The sequence below is a fragment of the Peromyscus leucopus genome, chromosome 13 (genome assembly GCF_004664715.2).
Source record: "Peromyscus leucopus breed LL Stock chromosome 13, UCI_PerLeu_2.1, whole genome shotgun sequence".
NCBI classification, from domain to species: domain Eukaryota; kingdom Metazoa; phylum Chordata; class Mammalia; order Rodentia; family Cricetidae; genus Peromyscus; species Peromyscus leucopus.
Window position 1 is genome coordinate 20,281,725 of NC_051074.1, and position 25,628 is coordinate 20,307,352.

Consider the following 25,628-nt stretch of genomic DNA (forward strand, 5'->3'; position numbering starts at 1 on the left):
TGTGTGTGTGTGTGTGTGTGTGTGTGTGTGTGCTGGGTCTGTTTAGTGTAGCTTGTATGTATGTCTTCCATCCACAGATACCTGTCGCTCTCACCGTTCATTACAGAAGCTTCTTTTTGCAGCAGATGGAGACCATTGCAGAAAGCCCCAGCTGGTCAGAATGCAGGCAGAGAACATAGGGTTGATGCCCTAAAGCTTGGTAACGCCCACACCTAAGGCTCAGGGAACATTGTAGAAGAAGGCATGAAAAGATTGTAAGAGACAGAGGACCAGGATATATGTTGAGAGACTGTATCCTTTAGACGTGACAGGGAAGCTGCACCCGTGAAATCTCAGCAATATGGCTGCCTAAACAAGACTTGAACTAACGACAGCACCAGCTGACATGCCAGCATGGAGGGTGTAAACCTCTGAGATTCTTTTGTGCCTTAGGCATGGAATTCATGGGTGGGAGCCTTGTGGTGACATTTTCTCTGGAGGGTAGGAACTTGTGACCGTGGAACACTCAAGAAAGCCCAAGACTGGATCATCCTTAGCATCATTGTCCTGGGGGAAAAAAAAGTCTACAATTTGCTGTTTCAGAGTAAAACGTTCTCTTCAACAGTCATTAGCCTCCCAGATAAGTCATGCATAAGAGAATAGGCATAGAATTTGAGAGTGGAAAGGGTCCTTAGGCTGGTTAATTTAGTCTTTGATTTTTCACATTATGGGTACTGGGTGGTTAGACCTCATCAGTGTGCCCACTCATCACCAATACCTAGCTGGACATGCATGTGTCCTAAGCTGTGGTTCAGTGGCTGTTCTGATGCACCATTACAAGCACAGGTTTTTGAACTTCGCAGAATGATAGATCTTACAGAGGTTTTGATGGGCATACTAGATATACTTCTCACTTAGAAAGTGCTTCTTAGGTTATTTTGGGAAATATAAGTATTGTATGTGAAACAGATAGCTAAGTGCCATTCATGTTTTCATTAGGAGTTAATGAGATTAGGATCATATTGGGCACATGTTAAGTATTCAAGAAATGCTAAACTTTACCAGTGTATGGAAATAGGCAATGCACAGGTTATGTTCCCTAAATACTGTTGCACATTCTGGGGATACAGAAGTGAAGAATAAAACAGTAGCCTGGGACTCTCCAACCGTTTGGTATTGGGACATGGTGTAGATGTCTACAAATGTTGGTGGGCTTCGTTTATACTCTAGCTGTCCCAGGATCTGTGTAGATTGTTGGACTGTAGATCCGGCATACCTGCAGTTGTCCATGTTCTTATCGTTCAGGGCATAGACTTCAAACGGAACTCAGAAACACAGCCGCCATGTTCTGATGATGGCCTAGTTTGCCGGACTCAAGAAGAGGAAGAAGTTGAGTATTTGCAATTGGACTTGGCAGGGGGTAGGATCCTTGCTAGTGTGAAATACAGCACTTTGCTAGTCCTGCAACCCGAACTTGGGCATTTGACAAGGGCTGAGGAGAGTGACTTGTCTAGATAAGTCTTTGGGTGCTTTAAAGGGTAGTGTGGAGCCGGGTGTGGTGGTGCATGCCTTTAATCCTAGCACTCTAGAATCAAAGGCAGGCAGGTTCTCTGAGTGCAAGGCCAGCCTGGTCTACACAGTGAGTTCCAGGATAGCCAGGGCTGCACAGAGAGACCCTGTCTCAAAAACCAAAACAAAAACAAAGAAACGAAAAAATGGAACAAAACAAAACAGAAGACAAACGGAAAGAGTAGTTTATAATAAAATAATGAGTTGCCTGGAGTCAGGCTAGAGTTGGGAGTTAGGATGTGGCAATCTTCTTAGAGTTACTCTGTGTATCAGGCAGCCGCTTGAGAGAAAAGCAGTATTAGAGAATTCATTTTGTAGAAAATTTGAGACCTGGAAGGGAGCGAAGAGAATATTCAATCTAGATTATTCTGGTAGCAGTGTGTAGGAAGACTCAGAAACAGGAAGGCAGCTGAGAATCTGCGTGAGGTAATGTAACAGACATAAGGCAGTAAATCTTTGTTCCAGTATTGAATTGGCTACAATCAAAAAGGAGAAAAAATGTACAGACATTCTTGTGAGGGGAACACTAAGACTTTCTAGCGGACGGGTAAAAGGCAAGCGAAGTGTGGTTTGAGTCACGTGTTTTCCCTTGACTTTTTCCTTTTGGGGTATTGGAGACAATTTATACTGCGTGCAAAGACAAGCCAAGTTTGTGAAGCCCAGTTCAGCTTTATTTATGATGGAGTGGACATTAATGGAAATAGCCAAGTGGGCTGAGAGATCAAGGAAGGAGATGCCGACCGGGGAGCCATGAGCGCTGAGGGAGAATGAGCTCACTCTGGGGCCGTGCCTGGTTAGGAGAGCCCTGAGCCAAGGACGTTTCTTGTAGCCAAGATCTGAACTGCTCACATGGAGACTATCATGCAGCAGATGTTAATAAACTACAGCAGCTTGTGTTCAGTTCGTGAGCAACTAGCACATGGATGAACATCCCTACGAAAAGATGACATCAGGAGGAAGCGTTTCAGAGATGCTTCTCAACAGGAGACCTACAAGGACCCTTCTCATCTGTATCACCCTTGCTGGGACCAAGTTATTGTTTTTCTGAGTTTATTGTGATTAGTTTTCCTAGGTTGTAAGACAGAGCGCGGACTATTGGGTGTGTATGCTTGGGGGAGATGAGGATGGAGAGAGAGATTTATAAGGAGTCAGAAGGTAGTGACACCAGTCGGATGGTTCATAGCTCAAGGTTGGTGTGGAGGGCAGTTGTCTTGCTGAAAAGATCCTCCGGATGGCCTGTGCTTGACCGAGAGTCGCTCTTGTCTGGCTGACCCACATGCTAAGAACTAAGGATTGCTTTTGGCCCAGGGCCATCTCTTGAAAACTTGCAGGGCCAAAGAGTTCCAAGACTTGAAGTGCAAACCATTTCTTGAGACTTTTAGGGTAAGAAAATCTAACCAATAACTACTGGGAAAATTAAGATGTGAGACTCAAGAAGTTCATATCATGAATGTGTCTTTACAGCTGATGGTGTTCTCAGAAATTTGTTACTATTGTGTGCTTTTAAAAAACGATTTATCTTATTTTTAATTACATATATGTTTGTGCCTCCCCCTCTCCTTTCTCTCTCTCTCTCTCTCTCTCTCTCTGTGTGTGTGTGTGTGTGTGTGTGTGTGTGTGTGTGTGTATGTTTGAGTTTAGGTGCTTACAGAATGGAGAAGAGAGAGTCAGATGCCCTGGAGCTGGAGTTACATGATTGTGTGGTGCTGGGAACTGAACTTGGGCCCTGTGTGTGAGCAGGACATGCTCATAGCCACCATGGCATTCATGACGTGTTATGCTAACACTCATGGTGTGTTATGCCTTGCTGTTGCTCGCTGTCTCATTTTGCACATGGCCAGTTAGTTGACTCAGTTTATTGTTTCTACAATATGGAATTAGGAGAAATGCTGTAACACTTTAGAATCTTTGATGCTCAAGAAATTCAGAGTTGACATGACTAGAGATGGAGCTTGTCTAAATATCTGGTTTCTGTTAGTAAAGACTAAAAGGGACCTATTTAGGGAATGATTCCTATAAATAAGATTGTAGGGGAGATTGATAATCCACTTAATACAACCCCATTTTCAAAGGCTTTCTCAAATCATTTCTGAATGAGAAATGATCTCAGGCATGCCAATTGCATTTATTTTAATAGAATAACACTGTTTAGGTTGATGGGCTTTTCCCATTTCAGACATTTATTCTCTTTTTGCATTGAAATTGTGTTTGTTCAAAGTTGCCATGTTGACAGAACTTTCGCCAGCAGATTCTAAGATACAGTGTAGGCCCTTGATCTTTGGAGAGTGAGTTCAGTATAAATACATTATAATTACCTTGTGGATAAAGAGATAGGCAGATGGCATAGATGTCAGAGACCAGAATAGACCAGCCATACTTAATGGGGTGGTGCCCACCAACAGAGCTGTGTTATTTGAGAACAGGTGCCACCTAAGGTGTACCATGTGAGCATACAGGCAACTTCTTGGATGAGGAGTTGATCCACTCTTCACAGATGACCTCAGAATGCTAAGTATAAGATATAGCTGGGCGGTGGTGGCGCACGCCTTTAATCCCAGCACTCGGGAGGCAGAGTCATGCGGATCACTGTGAGTTCGAGGCCAGCCTGGACTACAGAGCAAGATCCAGGACAGGCACCAAAACTACAGAGAAAGCCTGTCTTGAAAAAACCAAAAAGAAAAAAAGAAAGAAAAGAATATAAACCTACCAGGGCTGTCTCAGTGCGTAAAGATGCTTGCTCCCAAGCCTGAAAAGCTGAGTTTGATTCCTGAGTCCTGCATGATGGAAACTGAGAACCAACTCCTGCAGGTTGTCCTGTGACTTTTACAGTTGTACTGTGTCATGTGTGTGTCCTCCCAACAGATAGCCACAATAAAAATGAAAAAAACTTTTAAAAAGAATGTACATGTGTTGAAAGTAAGTCATGAGTGAAACATTAGTAATATGGTTCATTAACATTTTTGGGGGGCTGAAGAGGAGAGGAGGAAGGGAAGCCATATCTGTAGAACAGGTTTGAAAGTGCTGAATTAAAGAAAGAATTCTACTGGCCAGTAGTTAATTTGTACAGTGCTACTTAATTGTAGTTATTTAGTGGATTTGTAAGTAGTAAAACTGCATTTAAAAAATATTTTATAATCCAGATATTTGTCCTACTTCCTTCAGTAATTGTTTTAAAAAGATGATTTGTCTTGCAAAATGTTACTTCCTCTTGTAATGTGGTACTTAAAATGTTGCCTCAGTGAAGAGGAGGTGGTTTCCTGCAGCTTTGCTGGGCACATGCAGCTGAGGCCACATGGCCTTCATCTGAACGTACATGTGGGAACTGACAGGGTGGAGGCGGGGAGCGGTGTTCTGGGCTGTGCCTGCAGGAAGTTCCAGCATCTGGAGGCCCCGCCCCCCGTTTGAGAGGAGAGTGATGATAAGGTAACATGCTGTTATTCCTGCTCAGGGTGCAGATCCTGCCAAGGGACTAGCAGCTGCCAAGTGGTGCCCAGGTACAGTCATAAGGCCCCTGAGTACCCAGCCAGGACATGCCAGGAACCTTGGCTGGCCTCTGCAGTCACTTGGCACTCTTGTCTTCTACCTGTGTTGGAGTGGCTTCTGTTACAGTCTTACCTAGGCAAATGGGAGATTTATGAATAGTGACTGAGTTTTGGGAGGACACTGTATAACTGGACACTTATGGTCACATGGTGATGTCACTTACTTCTCTGAACAAACAAATACCCGCACAAAGACAGTCAGTCCCCTGGAAGAAATCCAGGTGTATTAAGCTCCAGATCTGGAAAAAAAAATGCTATTAGGAAACTCTTTTAGCAGTGGTCTCTGACTTGTTGACTGTGACCACAGGCCAGGTCACTCTTTCTCTCTTTGGCTTCAGCACTACATGTCTTCAGGGGTCAAGTGGGCATTAGAAGGGTTACTTGTCATGTTATGAAACCCTGTGAAGTACCTGAGATCTGGTTGACTTGAAGTGTTTTTTGGGATAGTGCTGAGGACTGGCTAGCTGATTCTGCTCAGTAACCATGACACCGGTGGTGTGGGGAAGAAAGACCCTCCTGAACCAAGCTGCAGTTCCTATATTTAGCTTGAATGCAGTGGTTCTTTTATATATATATTTTATTTTACAATACCATTCAGTTCTACATATCAGCCATGGGTTCCCCTATTCTCCCCCCTCCCCCCCCTCCCTTTACCCCCAACCTAACCCCCATTCCCACCTCCTCCAGGACAAGTCCTCCCCCGAGGACTGCGATCAACCTGGTAGACTCAGTCCAGGCAGGTCCAGTCACTTCCTCCCAGACTGAGCCAAGTGTCCCTGAATGCAGTGGTTCTTAATTGAGGATGTGTGAGAACTTCCCGGTAAGCCATTTCCCGTTATAAAAAGTGGGCCTGTGCGTGCTCTCCAGGCAATCCCACTTGTTCTCGATGCTTGAAATCCCTGTGTATACTGGCTGCTTATGTATTCATCCTCGGCTTCTCTTCTCAGCTCCAGGCTTGCATACACACCAATACCACCATCCAGAGATCTGCCAACTACAGGATACATCAGTTTCCCCTCCATTTTCTTCAGCATCCCATTTTTTTTCAGTGACACTGTCATATACCCACTTGCCCCAGTTAAACATCAAGAGACTAATTTTATTCCTTTGTTGTTCTCATTGTTTGACCTCCTTCCTGCCACATTCTTTCCTCTTCCTCTACTTGTACTGGTCTAAGCCACATGGCTTTTCTTGGGCAAACTGAGGTCTCTTCTGAACAGTACTTCCCCCTTCAGAGCTTGAATACACATTAAATTCCTCAGCTTTGAAACAGTGTTCGAGATGACTACATTGATGCTTCTTTCCTTGGAAATTAATTAAAATATTTATTATGTTTATGTGTATGTGCCTGTGTCAGTTTATGTGCATCATGTGTGTGCAGGAGCCTGAGGAGGCCAGAAGAGGGCGATAGATCCCCTGGAACTGGAATTCTAGGCAGTTCTGAGGCATGGTGTGGGTATTGGAAACTGGGAACTGGATCCAGGTCCTCTGTATGAGCAGTAAGCACTCTTAGCTGTTGATCTATCTCCAGGCCCTCTGGAAATTATTTTTACTGATAAAGGCTGTCTCAGTATTTCCTCATCTCCTGGAGCAGAGGCACATGTGGACTGTCTGACCGAGCTGTGCCCTGGGGACAGACTGCTGCAGATCCTTGTTTCCTGCAAAGGGCTGAGGCTCTCCGGTTCTGCTGGGAGTGTGGACAGACTGGCTCTCACAGACTGCTTTCTCAGCCTTGCTCTTGTAGTGCCATCTCTTAGTGGTGTCGGCCTGTGCTGCTGTAACAGTAACCAAACCAGGAAGATGTATCCAGTCGTTCTGGAGGTCAGCAGTGTGAAACAGGCAGGGCTCAGAGGGCGCAGGGCTGCATTGCCTTCTGGGGCTCTGGGGAAGAGTCTTGTTTCTTGTCTTCTCCAGCTTCTAGAAGTTGAACAATCTGTGCTCCAGGCTGGGATCTCGCGGGAGCATTATTCTACCCTCTTCTGTTCTCATGTTTCCTTTGTGGGCTTTGCTCTTTTTACCTTTGAGGATCCTGTGCTCTTAAGAGCCCTCTCTGGATATTCTAGGATAATCTCACCATCTTAAATTTTATCGGCAAAGCTCCTTTCGCCGTATATGTACCCTATTCTAGCTTCTGGAATTGGGACACAGACATCTTTGAGTAAGCATTTTTCTATTGACCTCAGCAAGCACAATTTAAATTTATTGTGCATCTATTAGCTAATCTTCAACATCTCTCTTGGTTTAGGTATTATTCACTGCCCCCATTTTATAGGTGGGGAAGGTAAGGCACGGGGAGTTATGTAACATGTTCAGGGTTTCATTGCCAGTAGATAGTGACCCTGGGGTTCTCATATCACTTTAGCTCTCTGTAGTCAGGATGCATACTATTTTTGCAGGTATCTCATGTGTCCTTCAGAGTGATGTTTTAAAACCATACAGTGGTTATAATCACACCTTCTGGAGTGCTTGGCGGCTCCTCCTGTTTGAAGTCTTGACATAATTGTTTCAAGCAATGGGAGTTTAGCACATGTGAGTTCACTGTGTTCCCGCCTCAGGGTCACACAGATAACAAGTGCTAAGATTGGAACACACGATTGAATGTGGCCAGCTTGCTTCACTGTTTTTCTTTTACCTGATAAGAAGGGGTTTAGGAAAAGATTAACCATTATTTGGCGTTACGTTCTGGGCACATTCAATGACAGACCCATTGGGGCTCGAATAGATCCCCTGGAGTTTCAGGATGTGGGTGCTGGGAGCTGAACTCTGGTCTGCTGGCACAGCAGTAGGTACTCTTTTAGTTCTGAGCTATCTCTTCAACCCCGATCGGAAGGTCTTGATGCAGTGGAGTGATAAGTGGATTCCAGCATCGTTAGAAAAAGTGGTAAAAGCAAAGGATGGAACTGATCAGGGAGTTCAGATCATCACATTAGAGTGAGGCTTTGTTGCCTTTGGTGGTTATATATGACATGCAATTATTTCTTCTAAAATTGTCCTAATTAGAAACGTGACTTAAGTGCACAACCTGTCATGAAGATGGGACAAAGCATGGTTCTGAGTTTCCCCTTAGCCTTCTTTTGCATTCTCCACAGCATATGAAAGCTAGCTGCTACAGTTGTAAATGCCGGAAACTTGTAGTTGAGCTGTACAGACCCAGAATCTTGGCCCTTAGAAGGGGGCCACATAGACTGCCCTGCTCATGGGGTCATGATTGTCAACCTGTGGCTGACCCTAGGTCAGATTTACTTTCAAATGGATCATAAAGACCACTCTATTAGTGTAGACTTTTCCATTTCTTTAAAAAATGTTTTATTATTTTCAAGTGTGTGTATATATGTGTGTGTATGTATGTATATGCATGTATGTGAATGCAGATACCCACAGAGGCCAGAGGTATTGGATTCCCCTTGGAGCTGGAATTACAGACAATGGTGAGCAGCCTGGTGTGGCTGCTGGGAATTGAACCCCGGTCCTCTGGAAGAACAGCATGTATTCTTAATTGTTGAACCGTCTCTCCATCCTGACATATATACTCTTCTTATTTTTTAATTTATCTTTTGATGCAATGAAGATTAAATTTTGTTTTTCATAAAAGATTATGAATGTTTTGTATTTCTGGGGAGAGATTGATGGATTGTATGCCAAATACTTGGTTGTCCCAGAACAGGATGGGCAAGAGCCTTTGGTACTTTCCTTGGTTTTTCTCTTGCAATGCATAATTGAGATGCTCCTGTGAGTCAGGCATTGTGCCAGGCATCAAGCATGGGGAGCAGAACAGCTGCCCACTTAGTGGGGGAAAGAGGGGTGCCATGCACCAGTGCCCCGGGTCATTGTGATAATGCTGTGGAGAAAACGAAAGTGAAGTTGAGAAAAAATAATGTACAGAAGGCTATTTCAGCGAGAATGCAGCGAAGGCTATGTATAGACGTCTTCTAGGGAGAGAGTCGAAGCATTGTACAAAGAAAAAATATGCCTGAAGGTACTGAGAATCGAAGCAGCTGGCTTGGAGCTTGGTGGCAATTAGGGAAAAGCTTAGTTGGGAAAAAGTGCTGCATCCCTGTGTGTTTTGACTGTGATGAAGAATACAGGTGTCTTAATTTTGTTCCAGTGCAACAAGAAAAGAGCAGTGGGTATCACATCAGGCACAGTATCTGGGCAAGGCATGGATATGTAAACATGCACATAGGGAGACAGAGCTGATGCGGAAAATTATTGGTACCTTGCAGGCAGAGTGTTAGGAGGCTAAATGGAGAGAGGTTTGTTTCAACAGGTGTTTGGGAGGTAGGAAGGGAAAGGATTGCAAGATAAATTGGGTGTGGAACATTGTGAGGAATTTGGAAGAATCGGGATACCAACATTTTGAAGGAGCTTACTGGAGGAGACCAGAGCCGCTTCCTGGAGATGTGAGGATGGCAGTGCCCTTGGGAGTAGGGTGTGTTCAGCATGTAGGGTTGATATTAAATCAAGGAATCAGTAGGCACTTGAATATCTGGACCCGAATTTCAGAGGTTTCAGCAGAATATGTAAATCCTGGAGGCATGAACACAATGTGGCATTTAAGTCACGGAGTGGATGAGATCATACAGTGTGGAGAGGTAACAGGCTCAGAAGCTAACCTGGAGGCTGACATTTGGAGGTCAGAGAGAGGAGCCAGCAAAGGACACTGATTAGTAGGCCACAGGAAGAAAGTAAAGGGCACACTGTACCGCAAATCAAATTAGTGACGGCAGTTTCCAGGATGGAGGGTGCTCGGCTGTGTGTGTGCTTCTGGGGATGATGAGGTCCCAGCATGCTTTGCATCAGGCTGGAAGTATGTGCACCTGGGGAATTTATGTGGCCAGTTTAGTGAGATGGACAGGAATTGATGCAAAGGGCCGGCAAGTGAGCTGAGGATAGTAAGGCAAAAGGAGCGGGTGAGCGCAGGCCTTTGACCATCTCCACGTGCCCATGAAAGCCTGAGCTGTCTGCAGAGGACAGAGCCACAGAAAAACTCATTTTCTGGCTCCCTCCAAGTCCACAGGCCCTGGCCTTGGCAAGTTCTTGGTGTCACACTCAGGCTGAGAGCTTGGATTCTGTGGCAGAGAGTCGAGATAAGTGGCTTGAAGAACCTGGAGTTGTCTAGAAGGCAAAGCAAGAATGTGTCCAGACTGCATTTTTGCCCCAAACAAGCCCTTGGTGACAGATGATGCTGGTCCACCTGAGAGCGGATCTTCTCTACTCAGTCCACTGGCCCAGGTTCTCTAGAAATGCCCTCTAGGACTAATGCTATTCAGGCCTGCGTTGCCCGGATTTCTCCTTTAAACAGAAGAAGCGAGGGAGCCCAGCACTGATTAGCAGAAGCATGGGGCCCAGCACTGATAATGGTTGTACTTTATCCCTTTTCAAGATCCTGCAGTCTAGTTCCATGACATCCCAGTCAGCCATCTCTCATGGTTAAGGGAAGCATAGGGGTGTGGCTGACTTTTAAAAAGGTAGGTTAATGGGACTGGACAGGCAGCTCACCAGTTAAATGCACTGGCTGTTCTTCTAGCGGACCTAGGTTCTTTTCCCAGCACCCACATGGTGACTCAACTGTCTACACCTCCAGTTCCAGGGAATCTGATACCCTCTTCCACCCTCCTGGGGCATTACACACGTGTGGTGCGGACACATACACTCAGTCAAAAAACCCATACACATAAAAATAAATTGATTTGAAGTTCAAAAGTTAGACTGTGTTGTACCATAGTCATTTGGGACTGGCTGCTTTGTGTCTGTGTAACTTGGTGTTGGAGGACAGCTGAGCCACTGGGAATGGGTTGCTTTGGCAGGGGAGTTGATGTAGCAACACCGAGAGGAAACCTCTGAGCAGCTGACGGAGATGGGAGAAGTCAGAAGGGCCGTGGCCTCTGACTATGAGCCCTTTGGGGTGGTAGAGAGAAAGAGCTGTCTTTCCAGAGGTGACTGAAGGAAGAAGGCGTCCAATCTGCTGTGCTTGAGCGGTCACAGTAACCAGTCTCCAGCAGCTGGTGTCCTCCCTGGGGCAGATCATGCCTTAGTGTGTTCAGATTCAGCCGTGGCTGCAGTCATGATTTTGTTCATAGGATCGAGTGGCACTGATCCTGGTCTACTGGTCTACCTTGCTGTAGACTCTAAATTAGCTCTGCCCTATGTCTTTGATATGTGTGATTTTTTTTTTCCCCTCAGCTTTTCTCTCACCACTAGCAGAGAAAATCAAATATGACCTTCTTCCCTGCTCCTCGGCAGCACAGCACTGAGGATGCCTCCCTATAGAACTGATTAGCAAATCAAAGGAGAACGTGTTTTTCTCTCAAGTGATTTTCGTGCCCTACAGAAAACTGTCATTTTCAATATTACTATCCGTATTCTTTGACCTGTCAGCATAATTGAAACATTATCTATCGTTTCTATTTCTTTAATGCACACTGTGGGTACATCCCTTTAAGGTCATGCCACTCCCCTCAGCCTTGTGGATGGAACTTGCTCATGAGGGATATATGTTAAGGATTTTGGCTGTTTGGAGGGAGACATTATTCCAGTGCATAATATCCTTTTAAAATGGTTTTCATTAGACCATTAATGCTCATATAGCCTCAGGCCATACTTTTCTGCATGTACTTAATTCAATATCGAATCCCGGGCACTGGTCATTAATTGTATCTTTAGAGTTACAACGAAAGTGAAAGTCCTCTGTAATGTCTGTTGGCTTCCCTCTTCCGGAAACATCTGTGGTAATGTTTATATTGGGTAATACGCAGGTTTGGGAGCAAGGCCTCGTAGCAGAAGCTTTCCCAAGGCTGCTCTTTTTTTTTTTTTTTTCTCATTGTGCTTGTTAAGCTCCAGGCAGCTTGGCTATGTACAAGGGTCCAAAGCGACTCCATCGCCCAGCACAGGTAGCTCTGGAAGGATATATTAAAATCTGGCACCCACACATAGTATCTTTAAAAGTTGTGAGAGAACACTAAAGCTTCATTTTAGGGAGCTGTGTGAGGCAAATCTGAAGTTCTGATTCTGAACGGGATGGGAACTTGCTTGACCTCTGTGGTGAGAAGGCCCCATTGGAGGGATGATTGTTTTCAATCCTGGAGCTCAGCAGGATGAGTCACAGCAATTTGAGGAAGCAGCTCCAGTCTGTTGTACTGTGATAATGCATGAAGAAATGTCTTCATTTGCCCCACACAATGTTTAGGAAGGTATGGACGGAGATGCCATGCATTTGACTCCTAAGCATTTTTACTTTTTTTGGGGATTGGACTTGGAGCTACAACAGTTGATAGCTTCTGAGCGTTCATCTTATTTGAAACATCACATAGCTTTCTGACTTGCAGAATGGACCTGGTTCTTTAGTCTCCCACGCTATGTTCAAACCCCATAGTATCAGATAACTATAATTCTGCATCTTTTCTTCCCCACGCTGGAGCCAGAGGCATGCCGCACCACACCCAGTGCACCAGCTTTTCCTCCTGCATGTACTGCATATTGGAGCAAAAAAGTCACACCTTTGCAAATCTCAGCTTCATACAGTGTCTCTTCATTCCTTTTCACTTTTCTTTTTTTCTTTAGACAGGATCTCACTTTGTAGCTCTTGCTGGTCTAGAACTTAGTAGGTAGACCAAACTCACCTTGAAGTCACAGATATCCTCCTGCCTCTGCCTCCTCTCTCTACTGTTTTTTAATACTGTATTTATTTGTGTGCTTGTGTAAGTCATAGAACAAGTTCCAGGAGTTGAATTTTCTCCTTCTGCTGTCTGGGTCCTGGAGATTGGGTTGGTTCAACAAGCTTGGTGGCACACCCTGGGTATTATTGATTTTTTATAACACTATTTTGATATTTTCCTGGAAATAATCATCCTTATATTTCTATTAATTTTTTTTTTTTTTGGTTAGGGTGAAGAGATGGTCCAGTGTTTGAGAACACTGGTTGCTCTTCCAGAGGACCTGCATTCAATTCCTAGCACATACATGACAGGTCACAACTGTCTATAACTTCAGTTATAGGGGATCTGATGCCATCTTCTGGCCTCTAAAAGCATTTGGTACACACAGGCAAAACACTCAGGCACTTTTTCAATTTTTAGTGGCTAAAGTCTAATCCATGACTGGATCTACTGTGATGATCTACTTTTGAACACTTAGGTGGTTTTTTTTTTCTCTTTCTTTTTTTCCTTTTTGCCTTCCTGATAATGGAAGTTAATTGTTCACCATGCAGATAATTTTTTTGTTTGTTTGCTTTGTTTTCGAGACAGGGTTTCTCTGTGTAGCTTTGTGCCTTTCCTGGATTTCCCTCTGTAGACCAGGCTGGCCTTGAACTCACAGAGATCCGCCTCCCTCTGCCTCTCGAGTGCTGGGATTAAAGGCGTGTGCCACCACCTCCTGGTGATAAATATTTTTTTAAACCCTAAGGTGAGCTTTTGGGGACCTGGTATGCAGGCATGTACTTATGTGTGTTGGTGTGTGTGTTGCTTATATATATTCTTATATATTCAAAGTCATCAGTATATATCTTAAGTATTATTGTCGTCCCACTGTGGGCATTGTGCCCAACCCTGGGCTTTCAGTTCAGAACTGCTGTTCAGAAACGTGACAAATGCATGCATATCTTTCCTACACTTGGAACTGAGCACACAGGGTTGAACAAGTCAGAGATGGTTATTCCTGCCGTTAGCTTCTGTAAAACAAGGTTATTAGGATGGCAAACCTCTAAATGTGGGGATCAATTAACAATGACAACACGCCCTGAATGTCACACAGAGACATAAAAGCACTCCCAATGATGCATTAGGGCATGCTTGTGTCTATGGCAGTTAGAGGTGATGAATTGATTTTTCTTTGGATTGTCCAGTATTTGTTAACAGGCTGAGGTGAAGTATTTTTTGTTCAGTTTCTGTGTTTTTTTTTTTTTGTTGTTGTTGTTTGTGTTTTGACCTGGCAAATTAACTGCAGTCTATTTTGCTTAAATTTAAAATCTCGCTCTGGAATATAACGTGTCAGCATTAGTGATTCTGGAGACCCACAGACCACTTAGGCCTGGATTTGGGGGGAATAGGAAACAATCCTCAAATATCTTGGTTATTCTCTTGTGCTTTAAAAACATGATTAGTAGCTGGGCGGTGGTGGCGCACACCTTTAATCCCAGTGCTCGGGAGGCAGAGGCAGGTGGATCTCTGTGAGTTCGAGAGAGAAAAAAAAAAAAAAAGCATGATTAGATAAAGACGGCTACGGAAGTGCGGCTACGGAAAGGTTTTATGCCACAGAATGGCATTTCAGTCCCAGCTGCCCCTCTGTTGTGCTTCCGGAAGCCGCACAGACAAGTGGGGAGGGTGGGTGGCTGCCCTCTGTGCGCCTTAGCGGTGCCACAGTCGTGGTTCACATGGCTCCCTCTTCCTTTGATTCCAGGGCCAGCTTTCGATATTGCAGGAGAAGATAGACCATCTGGAGCGTTTGCTGGCGGAAAACAACGAGATCATCTCCAATATCAGAGACTCGGTCATCAACCTGAGCGAGTCTGTGGAGGACGGTCCGAAAAATTCCCCGGGCAATGGCAGCCAAGGCTCGGCACACCTCCTCTCCTCACAGTCCACCCTGCAGGTTGACCCCAAGGACTGTCTGTTTGCCTCCCAGAGCGGAAGTCAGCGTCGGGATGTGCAGGTAGTGGAGAGTGGCTGGTAACCAGCCGCCCTTTCGCCTGGCTTCAGATTTGCTCTTGTGTCTGTTCGTATTCTGTACGTTTTTGAGCTCCGGGCTCTAGTTTCTGCTGTTGCCAAGATTTCCCTTTTCTCACCATGATTTTTCTTTGTTGGTGACATCACCCACTACTCCCGTGATTCTGTCTTTTTTTTTTTTTTTCACCGCCATTTCCCCTGCTTTAAAGTCTTTATTTTCTGGAGTGGTGGGAAAATCTTTAGAGGTTTTGTTTTTGCCTAAGTGATATTTTTACCTTCTTTTGGAGAAAATAAGTGTGTTCCCTTGTTGCTCTGCACAACACCAGAGTAGATATCTGGAGGTGAGATCCTATGGTAGGGCAGGGAATATTCTAGAGGCGTGCTTTCCACTACGGGGAGTGCCCTCTACACATGGCTGCAAGCACTCACAATGTGGTCTTTTGACTTGAGATGCACTCTGGAAGTTTGTCATGGAAACACAGAGTGTTTCGGCCTTCGTGTATAAAGTATCTTTATTTTTGTATTAATTATATGTTGGTTTGATAATACCACGGATAACTTAGATAAAGCCTATAATTAAATGCAAGTTAGTAGAAGAGGCCATGTTAAACCTTGTGCCTTGGACCAGAGGTGTGAACGCCACAGGAGGATCCTAAAGGGTGAATGTTTTAAAAGTTGTGCGAAATTAGATGGCCTCTAATTTAAAGCCTGACTTTAGAGGAGGCACTTTCCACCAGTTCTTGGAAGGGTGTAGAACGTGATAAGATCTTGAGGACATGGCCCACAGGCCAAACTGCAAGCTTAAAAGCTGGAGGCCGTGCAGCTGGCCAGGCCCTGTACCTGTATGTACCCTTACCCTCATTAGTTAGCGCATGGGCAGATCCAGATGGGATCAGAGTTTTGTGCTTTCCAGGTTATCAATTTCCTTGGGGCTTGGCTTCATTTTGCTTCTTCCTGAGTACTTCTTAGGACCACCTTTGTCCACTGTGGGAGGGGAATGGCAAGGGCAAGCCCTTTTGTTGCTGTTTGTTGTTGTTTGTTTGTTTGATCTGAACGTGGGCTGCTTATATTGGAGTTGCAGAGCACCTACCTGCTCCTGTGGAAAGAGTGAGGAGGGAGGATGTTGATTGTAGGGCTGAAGAGAGGCTCAGCAGTTCCTGTGGATGCTTCCCTCTGCCCAGCTGTGCGCCACAGACTGCCAGGCTTGTTCTTGGAGTCAGTTTTATTCATTCAAGGCATGAGTCCCATAGCAAGAGATATGAAGAATATTTTAAGATGTGCTACATTTGTTTATGCTGTGGAATGTTTGCTTTAATGATGCAAAGATGTGTTGCATTCTTTTATGTTGCCTTTGTTTAACTCTGTGAAGCTGTGTTACTTTGCGTGTCTAAAACACCTGATTGGTCTAATAAAGAACTGAATAGCCAATTGTGAGGCAGGAGAAAGGATAGGCGGGGCTGGCAGAGAGAATAAATAGAAGGAGAAATCTAGGAGGAGGAAGAGGAAAAGAGCAAGAGAATAAGGAGAGGAGGATGCTAGGGGCCAGCCACTCAGCTACTCAGCCAGCCACAGAGTAAGAGTGAAAGTAAGATATACAGAAGTAAGAAAAGGAAAAAGCCCAGAGGCAAAAGGTAGATGGGATAATGTAAGAAAAGCTTACTAGCAACAAGCCAAGCTAAGGCAGGACATTTATAAGTAAGAAAAAGTCTCTGTGTGTATTTTATTTGGGAGCTGGGTGGCGGGCCCCCAAAAGGCAAAGAGTAAAAGAACAAAACCAACCAACAATAGTTATTCTCTTGAAATACTTCATGATCACTGTTACTTAATTTTCTGACATTCTTATTTTTTTAATGTTTTCATATTAATTAAGATATAATTTTTATAGCCTGTTGAATTTTAACAATTTAAATTTTCTTGGTTGTGTTGTACATTTAGTATTACAGAGAATATGAGGAATGAAAGTAAAGGTTTATGTTTTGGGTAGGATAATGTTTTTTCCTTTATGTCTAAATGGATTATTATCTACAAGGAATTATGCATTGGGAAGCTAGAAGACATTTGTTTGGTTTTTGAAATGAGGTCTCACTGTGTGGCGATCTTCCTGCCTCAGCTTTGTGCTGGAACTATAGGTGTATACCACTATACCTGGCTATAGAAACACCTTTGGCAACTTAAAAGTTAAATCTAGGTTTGAAAAAAATTCATTCCATGTGTATTTTAGAATAAAAAGGTAAATATAGCATTTGACAGATAGGAGAATACACATGAGTTTTCAGCCAGATACAGATTTAGAAGCTACCAGACTGATTATGAAGCCGACACCCCAAATGAAGTAAGAAGCCACATTGAGTACATGTTTGCAAATGTTAAAATATTTGCTCGTAACCAAATTCCAAGAGAAATCTTTTGTTGTGTTTCTGTTTTCCTATTAATCACATTGGCACTAAAAGCAAGAGAAGGAGGAATTCCAATAAATGAATGGAATCATATTTACCCAAAGCAGATGGGGAGCGCTCATTTATCAGGGTAGTTATGTAGCACATTTAGCCTTTCAGGCCTTTGGATGATGAGCAAATGTTTTTTGGCCTTGAAAGTTTCCATTGATTTTTACATAATTAGTTTTGTTTGATTGCACATTAATAAAAAACAAAACAAAACAGCAAAGACTATCTTTGAGCAAATATTGACCAGCCTTAAGTATAGATTAACAGTGGTTAAAGTTTAACTTTTTTTCTTTCCTATTTTTAGATGTTGGATGTTTATGAGCTGATTCCTTTTGATAACCCCGATGGTGGAGTTTGGAAGCAAGGATTTGACATTAAGTATGAGGCTGATGAGTGGGACAGTGAACCCCTTCAAGTGTTTGTGGTGCCTCACTCCCATAATGACCCAGGTAAAAGCTGCTCTTCCTAATTGCTCCATAAAGCTTGTCCAGCACCCATGTCCTCTAATGAGGGTCCAGTAGAGCTCACACCTCTGACTTCACAGCAATGTATTCTTATATTCTCATTTTATCAATTTATGTGCCATTACCGGGTAGTGCTTTGTAGAGCAGGAAACAATGATAAACACAAGAAGGATTTGGAGGACATAACATTTCAGGGTACTGTAGTTTATTTTTCTGCTTCTGGTGAAATATTGCATGGGACGGCTAGCTGGAGGGATAGTGATAAGTTAAGAGCACTTATAATTTTTGTACAGGACCCAAATTCAATTCCAGAACCCACGGGGCGGTTCACAACCATTATAATTCCAGACCCAGGAGATGCCTCAGTCTCTTCTGATGTCAGCTTGTATGAGGTTTGCTTGTGACATGCAGGCAAAGCATTCATACATATAAAGTAAAATAAATCTAAAACATTAAAAAATACTTTATGAGAGAATCTCTATACCTGTAAAATCTGCTTCACAAAGGCAGAGTGTTTGTTGGAAGAGTTGTGTTTTTCACACAGAGAAGTGTGAAAACTTCTAGTGGTTTGGGAGCTTTGGTAAATGGGTCTGAGCCCTAGCCTGGGCCAGTAGAGTAAGATGACTTTAGGCAAGTCACTTCATCCCTCTGTGGATAAGGTTTTTATCCGGTAGAATTAGGATGATGGTATCTTCCCAGGATAAAATGTAAAGGAATATCCTGTGTGACAGAAAAATAGCTGCTATTATTATAATTACTGTTATTTCACACGAAGCCCTTTATTTGTTGAGGCCAGTGATCCCCCCAGCCCTAAGGTAAGGGGAAATTGCTATAATTTTAGTGGAGCACGTGATTTGATGTGCGTACAAACTGGTGTATGTGCATCCTTACTGGGGTGAATCCACAGCATAGGGTGAACGCCCAGTGGATTTAGTACAGTATTTCTTGAAGTTGTATTTCTAAACACTTTTCTTTTTCAAGGACTTCACTAAGTGTGTGTTTCTTACCTTTCTCAAGAACCTAGTTCTTTCTAGTTCACCTGTTACTTTCAAGGATTTTTTTTTTCCTCACACCTCATCTACTTCCATTCTTTACTAGTTTACTGCATGTCCTCTTTCCTGTGACACCTTTCTGTGATGTAAGTACAACTTACGGTCTAAACACAGTTCGTCACTTTTCTCTCTTAGGTTTTTCTTCTGAAGTCTTTTTCATCCATTTCCCCTTCCTTCTTTGCTCAGTTCCACCAGCTCCATTTCTTGTTCCTCTGTAACTTAAGCACTCGACTGTAGTATTAAAAGATGTGGTTTACTAGGCAGGGTGCTGAGTGTTTTGCAAACAGCTAATGCTTAGAAGAGGTTGGTGGTACCACTCACTGCAAAGGTGTTATCATCTTGTCAAGGTGATGTAAGCAGCGCGCATACTGAAATCCCTCATGTCTTATTCACCTGGGTTTCTCTCTCGAGTAAACCCAAATAACAAAGAACACTGGTCTCCTCATCAAGGTTGCTTATTCTTAGCCTAGTACTGGTATGCCATAACGTGTAAACATGTAAGCTCTTCTCCGAGCTGTCTACATACTCCTTTCCCACAGGCGCACACCGTACTCATACCCACACTTGCACGTCTACACGCGTGTAGAAATGGACAGAGTTTGTACTGAGCCTACGCACTGAGTCTAAGCTCACCAAGGGGTAGGGCTTTGTCTTACTGACTGCCCTTTGAGGAACCGCTAGTCCAGCAGCCGACACCTAGCATCCATCCTTTCAGTTCTGCTCACAAATCATGGCAATAATAACTGACTCTCTAGGTCAGGGTCAAACACTTGGCTTGTTGCTCAGCTCATGTTCTGCATCAACTCACCATCTTTTCGGGCATCTCCTTATTTCTATTCCTCTAAGAAACAGTGACTTGCAAATGTCCTTTGCACTTTTTAGAGTAGCAGCAGTGTTATGCTCTTTGAGGGCAGGGATTGCTTCGATCCCTGTTTGCTTGCCTTATGGCTTGTGCTGTAGTATGCTGTTTTGTGAGAGGACATCCTTAAAAACTGTTTCTGACTGCAGTAAATGAATCTGTCTGTTGGTATCCTAGCAACCATAGTTGACTCTTTTGTCTTAGTAGATGTTAATGACCCTTACCCTTAGGCCCTTCTCCACTTGAGTTAAAAATAGTGGTCAGAAATAGACCCATTAAACCTAAAGCAATTTTTACCATGAAGCAAAATGGTATAGGAAAGAACCCACTGACTTTTTGAGTTATTTTCACTATTCCTTAACAAAAATAGAATATTGATAACCTAAATTATCCTGTAGAAAATGAAAGCATTCAGATCATGAAAAATCACTGTCTTAATAGGGAGAAAACAGAAAAGTATATGCATGTGTATTCTAAGTCAAAATATGACTGTAATGGGAAATCTTTGTAGAATACTCCCAAATGAATGTGCAATTAGGCAATTTACTTTCTAAATGAGATTTATAGAAAGTTGTTTGCAATTTCTGCAGCAACAATTTAAAACAAGCTTTGACTCAGTAGTTTGTTTCATCAGTGAATTTATGTCTCTTGGGAATAGAAATATTTGAAATAGATTTTTAAACGAGTCCTGTATTTGTCCCTTAGCAAAGAATTGATGGTGTTTATATATACATGCATACCTAGATGAACATGTGTGTGCAAATTGTTTCCTTTGGGGGTGAGTTAGTATTAGTAGGTAAGACAAGGTACATTTTAAAAAGCAGTGTCTTTTTTTTTTCCCCCTAATTAAGTCTTCTTCCAGGCCACAAGGATATGTTATACAGCATTCACATGGTTTACATGAATTAAAAAAAAATAGGAAAGGAGTTGTTAGGTAAATGCTGATAGCTCTGTACTGTTACGGATTTGAAAAGTTTTGAATCATAGACCATGAAATTAAATATGAGTTGATTGATACATGTTCATGTTATATTTAATAAGCTGATTAAAACACAATTACAGCACCTTAGTATCTACAATCTTAATTCTTTACTTCCCACCAGTTAAACTGCCAAAATATTTAGTTAATTTTTCTTCAATGAAATCACCATGTGTAAAGAAAAGATAAGGTATACTGAATGGAAGCTTGAGCAGCATATTGTCAGGGAAGCAGTTTGTAAAATGAACATTAGATAGTAATCCCCTTGTGGTCTGACTCTAAAACAGTAGGGAGAGCTAGTCACTCAAGTCATACTGGAAAACAATTTTCCTTTGTGCATTTATAGTGCTTTAGAAAAAAATATTGATTTAATGAGCAATGGGATTTTGCCCATTTTTAAAATGAAGAAAATACATTTTTTTATTTAGTATCACACAATAATTAGAAATAGATTTGTTTATACATCTGTGGCTAAGTTCAAAAAGAATAAAAACATGAAGCCACAGTCTGAATTTCAAAGACTTTTGGTTACATATTACGCTCTTGGAATTGTGAAGTGTTTTGCCAGCTGTTGGTGGTGAGTGTCTGTGTCTATCGAAGTGGAGAAGGGAGCCAGTGAGGTGGACAGCGGTGGGATATTTGATGTCGGTATAGGGAGGAAGTCCAACTCTGCCTAGCTAGTGAGGGGTAAGCTGTGTTCTTTGGTTTTGATAACCACTATGGAAAATTTCAATTCCCTCAGCCCATATAGCGTGAGGAACTGAGAGATAGGGTTCTTTGTCTATCCTGCATCAAGGAAGGGGAGAGCAGCAAGCTAAGTCACATTTAATGATGTAGTAATTTGTTAGAAGTCAGTCAATGAGAAATTCTCAGAGGATGGTGAATCAAAGCTCATATTGTCTCATTCTAAAATCCATGTTCTTCCCATGGGCCATCCTGTTTCTTAAGATACTTACTTAACTCAAACAGATTCTGTATCTTCTTTCTTTTAAATGAAGATTAGCTAATTTAGCACGTTTGTCTGGATTTCTTGGTTATTAATAAAGTTAGCAAATAAAAGTTCAGGACACTCATTCAAACTTGAATTTCTAGTAAACAATGGATAGTTTCTTTTCTTTTTTCTTTTTTTTAGTGTGTGTATTCCAGGTTTTAAATCAGTCATATTTATATTAGATGTTTACTTGCTGTTTATTTGAAATTCAAATTTAACTTGGCATCTTGTATTTTATCTGAATGATAGCATTTGAGAATTAAATAGCACAGAGCTCTATGGAATTCTGTGTTTAAGAGAGATCCAAAATGTGTGAATTGAGATTCGTTTTTTGAGGAAGAAAGCTCTGCTGATCAGGGCCATCTGTGGACTTCATTCTTGAGGAGTGCACATGTTAGTTGCTCTTGAGAGATGTGGGTGATCATTGTACATCTCCTGACTCAGCTTCCATCTGTTTTCCTAGGCTGAATGTGTGAGAACCCACCAATATAGTAATATAAGTTAGCATTGACACTTAGGTCCATGTTCCAGGCGTCTCCCACCATCCTGGGCATTTTACGTATATTAAAACCATTACTCCACTCAGCAGCACTATGATAATTCTATAGCATCACCCTCATTTCACAGAAAACAAGGCAGGAGAGAGGACAAGAGATCTGCCTGTGGCAGAGTGGACTTGGCACTTGTAACATTGGCTTCTGAACCATGACTTGAGATTTGTTCTTTAATATAAAACTACCATCCATGGGGTAACATTACTGATGTCACAGCCAGAGCATCTATGAGGAAATCAAGTACTTTCATGGCTACCATCATCTATACTAGTAACAGTAAACACAAAAATGATTTTATTAACTGTCTTGCAAAAGTGGATACATCACGGTGTTATTTCCTATTCTTTTTTCCTTTTGATTTATTCCCATTGAAATGGATGTCTGTCTTTAAATACATGGCCTTCCTTATTGCTGTGTTTTCCTTTATGATTAGAAGTGAGTTAGAAGCCGCATTTTCCAGCTTTTAAAGTGACTTTCAGAAACTGATACCTTGCACAGCTTGTGTGACCATAAGTCTGAATAATCTGCTTGCTTATGGAGCGTAAGAGTAACTCATCAATGTCTTTAATATATAACTCCCCACCCATAATTTTAAGCAGCTGCTTTCTTTGGGGGGCAGTGGTAGTAGATGCTCACAGAGTCCCCTTAGCAGGGGAGAGTGATGAGTTTAACGTAGATGGATAACTTTGGGAGCCTGATCTCATAGTTTTTAGTATCAGGTATCAAGGTATGCAGGTCTCTTAATGGGCACTTAGGCGAGCAGTACGGGTAAGGATCTCAGGCATTGCAGGGCTGCAAGGCGAGCCCACCCACAGCTGTTCTAAGGGGTAATGCAGATCGGTTCTGTGGTGTGGGGTGAAATTTCCAATGGTGGCTTCTCAGATGCATTAAAAAGTGCCGCATCTCAAACAGGGTTCTGGGAGTGAAGCCGATCCGCTTAGAAAACGATTAGATGGTGCTGAGCCTCCTAGAACGAAAGGTTATCTTCCTTTGGAAACCCGAGTTCAAAGCGTTTAGAATTTTAGAGGAATCAGCAGGTTTGCAGGTTTGCAGTGTCTTTGGAAGAGAGAGCCTCAGCCTCATTTTCGGCACTCCTCACATCCTGAAGACTTTCCTTCAGTCACGGAGTTCTCTTAACTTCGCCTGGTTGCCCACCTGAGTCCCTCAGCCCATCTCCACTCCACTCGGAAATCATTTCAAGCAGAGCTACAGCTGTCTGGCTTCCCGTTCTTGTTTCCACTTCACCTTTTAGTTTATGCCTAACATCCTTAGTGTCCTTAACTTCCTCCCTCCTGTGTTCTTCTAAGAAAAGACCACGTTTAGGAGACTCTGACTACCCCGATTGTATTTAATTCAATTGCTTACTGTATTCTCGTCACATGGCCTGCCGGCAGTGCGACCACACACACCTGGTGGCCGCACCCTGACACACCTGGTCATTTATTGTTTGTCCATGTTCTCTTGCCTCTGTCCTAGGATGTGTATTCTAAGACTTCTGATGTCCTGCTAGGACTCCATTTCTCTGTTCTCACAGCATTTTGTCTTGATATTCTCTGTAGAGTCTGTTTTCATTTAGCTTTGCCTTATTACTTGCTTAGCCCTTATTAGATACTCAATACGTGTTTGAAGGAGTAAACTGGAATGTTAATTAAAGCTCTTCTAGTTTATTGGGGGGGGGAGCAGAAGAGCCTAATTTATAATAAAAACATTGGAATTAAAATTAATCAGCAGCATAATCAAATAATGGTAATAATAATTAAGATTATATGCTGTCCCTTAAGTACAAGGTTGGATGTTGCAGTTTGATATTGAAGGATTAACAAGCAATGGGAGGAGAAATTTGTTGATCATTTATTGATAGAAGATAACTTTATTACTAAGATAAAGAAGATTTATTTGAAGCTATAAGCTCCCTTTGTATATCTTTTTTAAATTTGGGGATACTGTAACAGTACAATGGAAATAATTCCAAGTTTCAGTTGCTGGTTTTTATGTGATCAGCAGTATGCCATTTACCTGACTATAATTACTTTCAGCTCAAAATCTTTCCATGAAGCCCTGAAAGCTAGTGATGATAACTTTCGAGTACAATTAATGTTATTTAAAAAAATGATTATAGCAGCAGTGACCCTCACAATGTCACAATGCTATTGAGAGAGGTTCCTGGTTTTTGGAATCTATGTGCCTACTAGTGGTGTCGTGTGTCATCCCCCCTCCACCCCCCCCCCCAGATGGGGTGGTTTCTCTGTGTAGCCCTGGCTACACTATGTAGACCATGCTGATCTCAAAGTCACAGAGATGGTCCTGCCTGTGTTTCCAAAGTACTGGGATTAAAGGTGTGCTCACTCCACTATGCCGGGCCTACTAGAGACTTTTAGAGTGTAACTAGTGGCGCAGCTTGGAGATACTGGGCAGTGACCATTAGGGTAGCAGAGCAGATTAAAGTTGACTGAAGTAAGTTGTGCATTTGGCTGCATTCTAGGTGAACACATTTTCATGTGAAGCCCACGTGCTTGAGGTTTTGTTCATTCATCCTGCACATATTCACTGAACTCTTCCATTCATGAGAATAGGCTGGTTTGAAGTTTTAGTTGTGGTGTTTGCCCAGCTCTGCTTCTCAATTTTTCAGAAGCTAGGGCCAAAATACACAAAGGCCCCCACTCTTTGTTTCTAAATATTTAAAAGTTATAAATCAAAGAAATGGATTGCAAAGAGATGAGGAGATGATAGAAGAAGAGAGGAGGCGAGTGGGGTCTTCCATTCCCCTGAGGAAACAGAAGTAGATCATGGATCACATAGATCAAATGTGGGTGTGGACCTCTCAGGCTGCAGAAATGCCATGACGTGTTTGGGAAGAGACAACCTGTGGGGTAGCCAGACTCTCCTTCCTCCCCTATCTGGGCTCGACCCCATCCAATAAGAGTTGTGCTTGCACATAGTACAGCATTATCTACACGCTGTGGAATGACGGTATTTCGGATGCTTTCAGCTCTGAAGGTCCTACCACAGGGCTGAGTGTCCTAATGAGGAAGGACTTACAAAAGGGACCTGGCAGACTGGGAAAGTCAACTCGAGGCTGGTTGACTCTGATCTCTAAGCTGTAGGACTTAGTGGGCAGGGCAAACTCTGAGTGGGAAAATTCTTTGCTCTGGGGTACTATTGTAGAAAGGATTGTGGTCAGCAGAATAATGAGGAGATATTTCTGGAGCCCTGCTCTCTGGCGAGGCACCTTTTACCCAGGTTGAGGGGGATGGGGTGGGGTAGGTGGGTAATACTGTGTGTGAAAGGAAGTGTCCCTTAAGAGGATTGGATTTCCAGGTTTCCAAGCTATGATCCAGAGTTCAAAATACAAACATACAAAGCATGGTTTGCCAGTGAATAAGTACTAGGTTGCTTAATTGCACATAAAAAATAGACAACTGGCCTTTTAACTTTGTTAGATTTTTTTTTTTTAATTTTAGGACTTAAAAAATAATGGCATTGAATAGGGATTTATACCTTCTTCGTAGAGCTTCTAATCTTTCACTCATTTTGGT

The 25,628-nt window shown here is 42.7% G+C and overlaps 1 protein-coding gene across 1 annotated transcript in view; it reads left to right on the forward strand.

The window, feature by feature from the left end:
* Man2a1 (mannosidase alpha class 2A member 1) overlaps positions 1–25,628 on the forward strand; it is a 167,723-nt gene that overhangs the window by 9,784 nt on the left and 132,311 nt on the right. The window contains exons 2-3 of the mRNA XM_028873993.2: positions 14,484–14,735; positions 17,498–17,642. Coding sequence (XP_028729826.1) covers positions 14,484–14,735; positions 17,498–17,642 — 397 coding nt within the window. The remainder of the gene's footprint in view (positions 1–14,483; positions 14,736–17,497; positions 17,643–25,628) is intronic.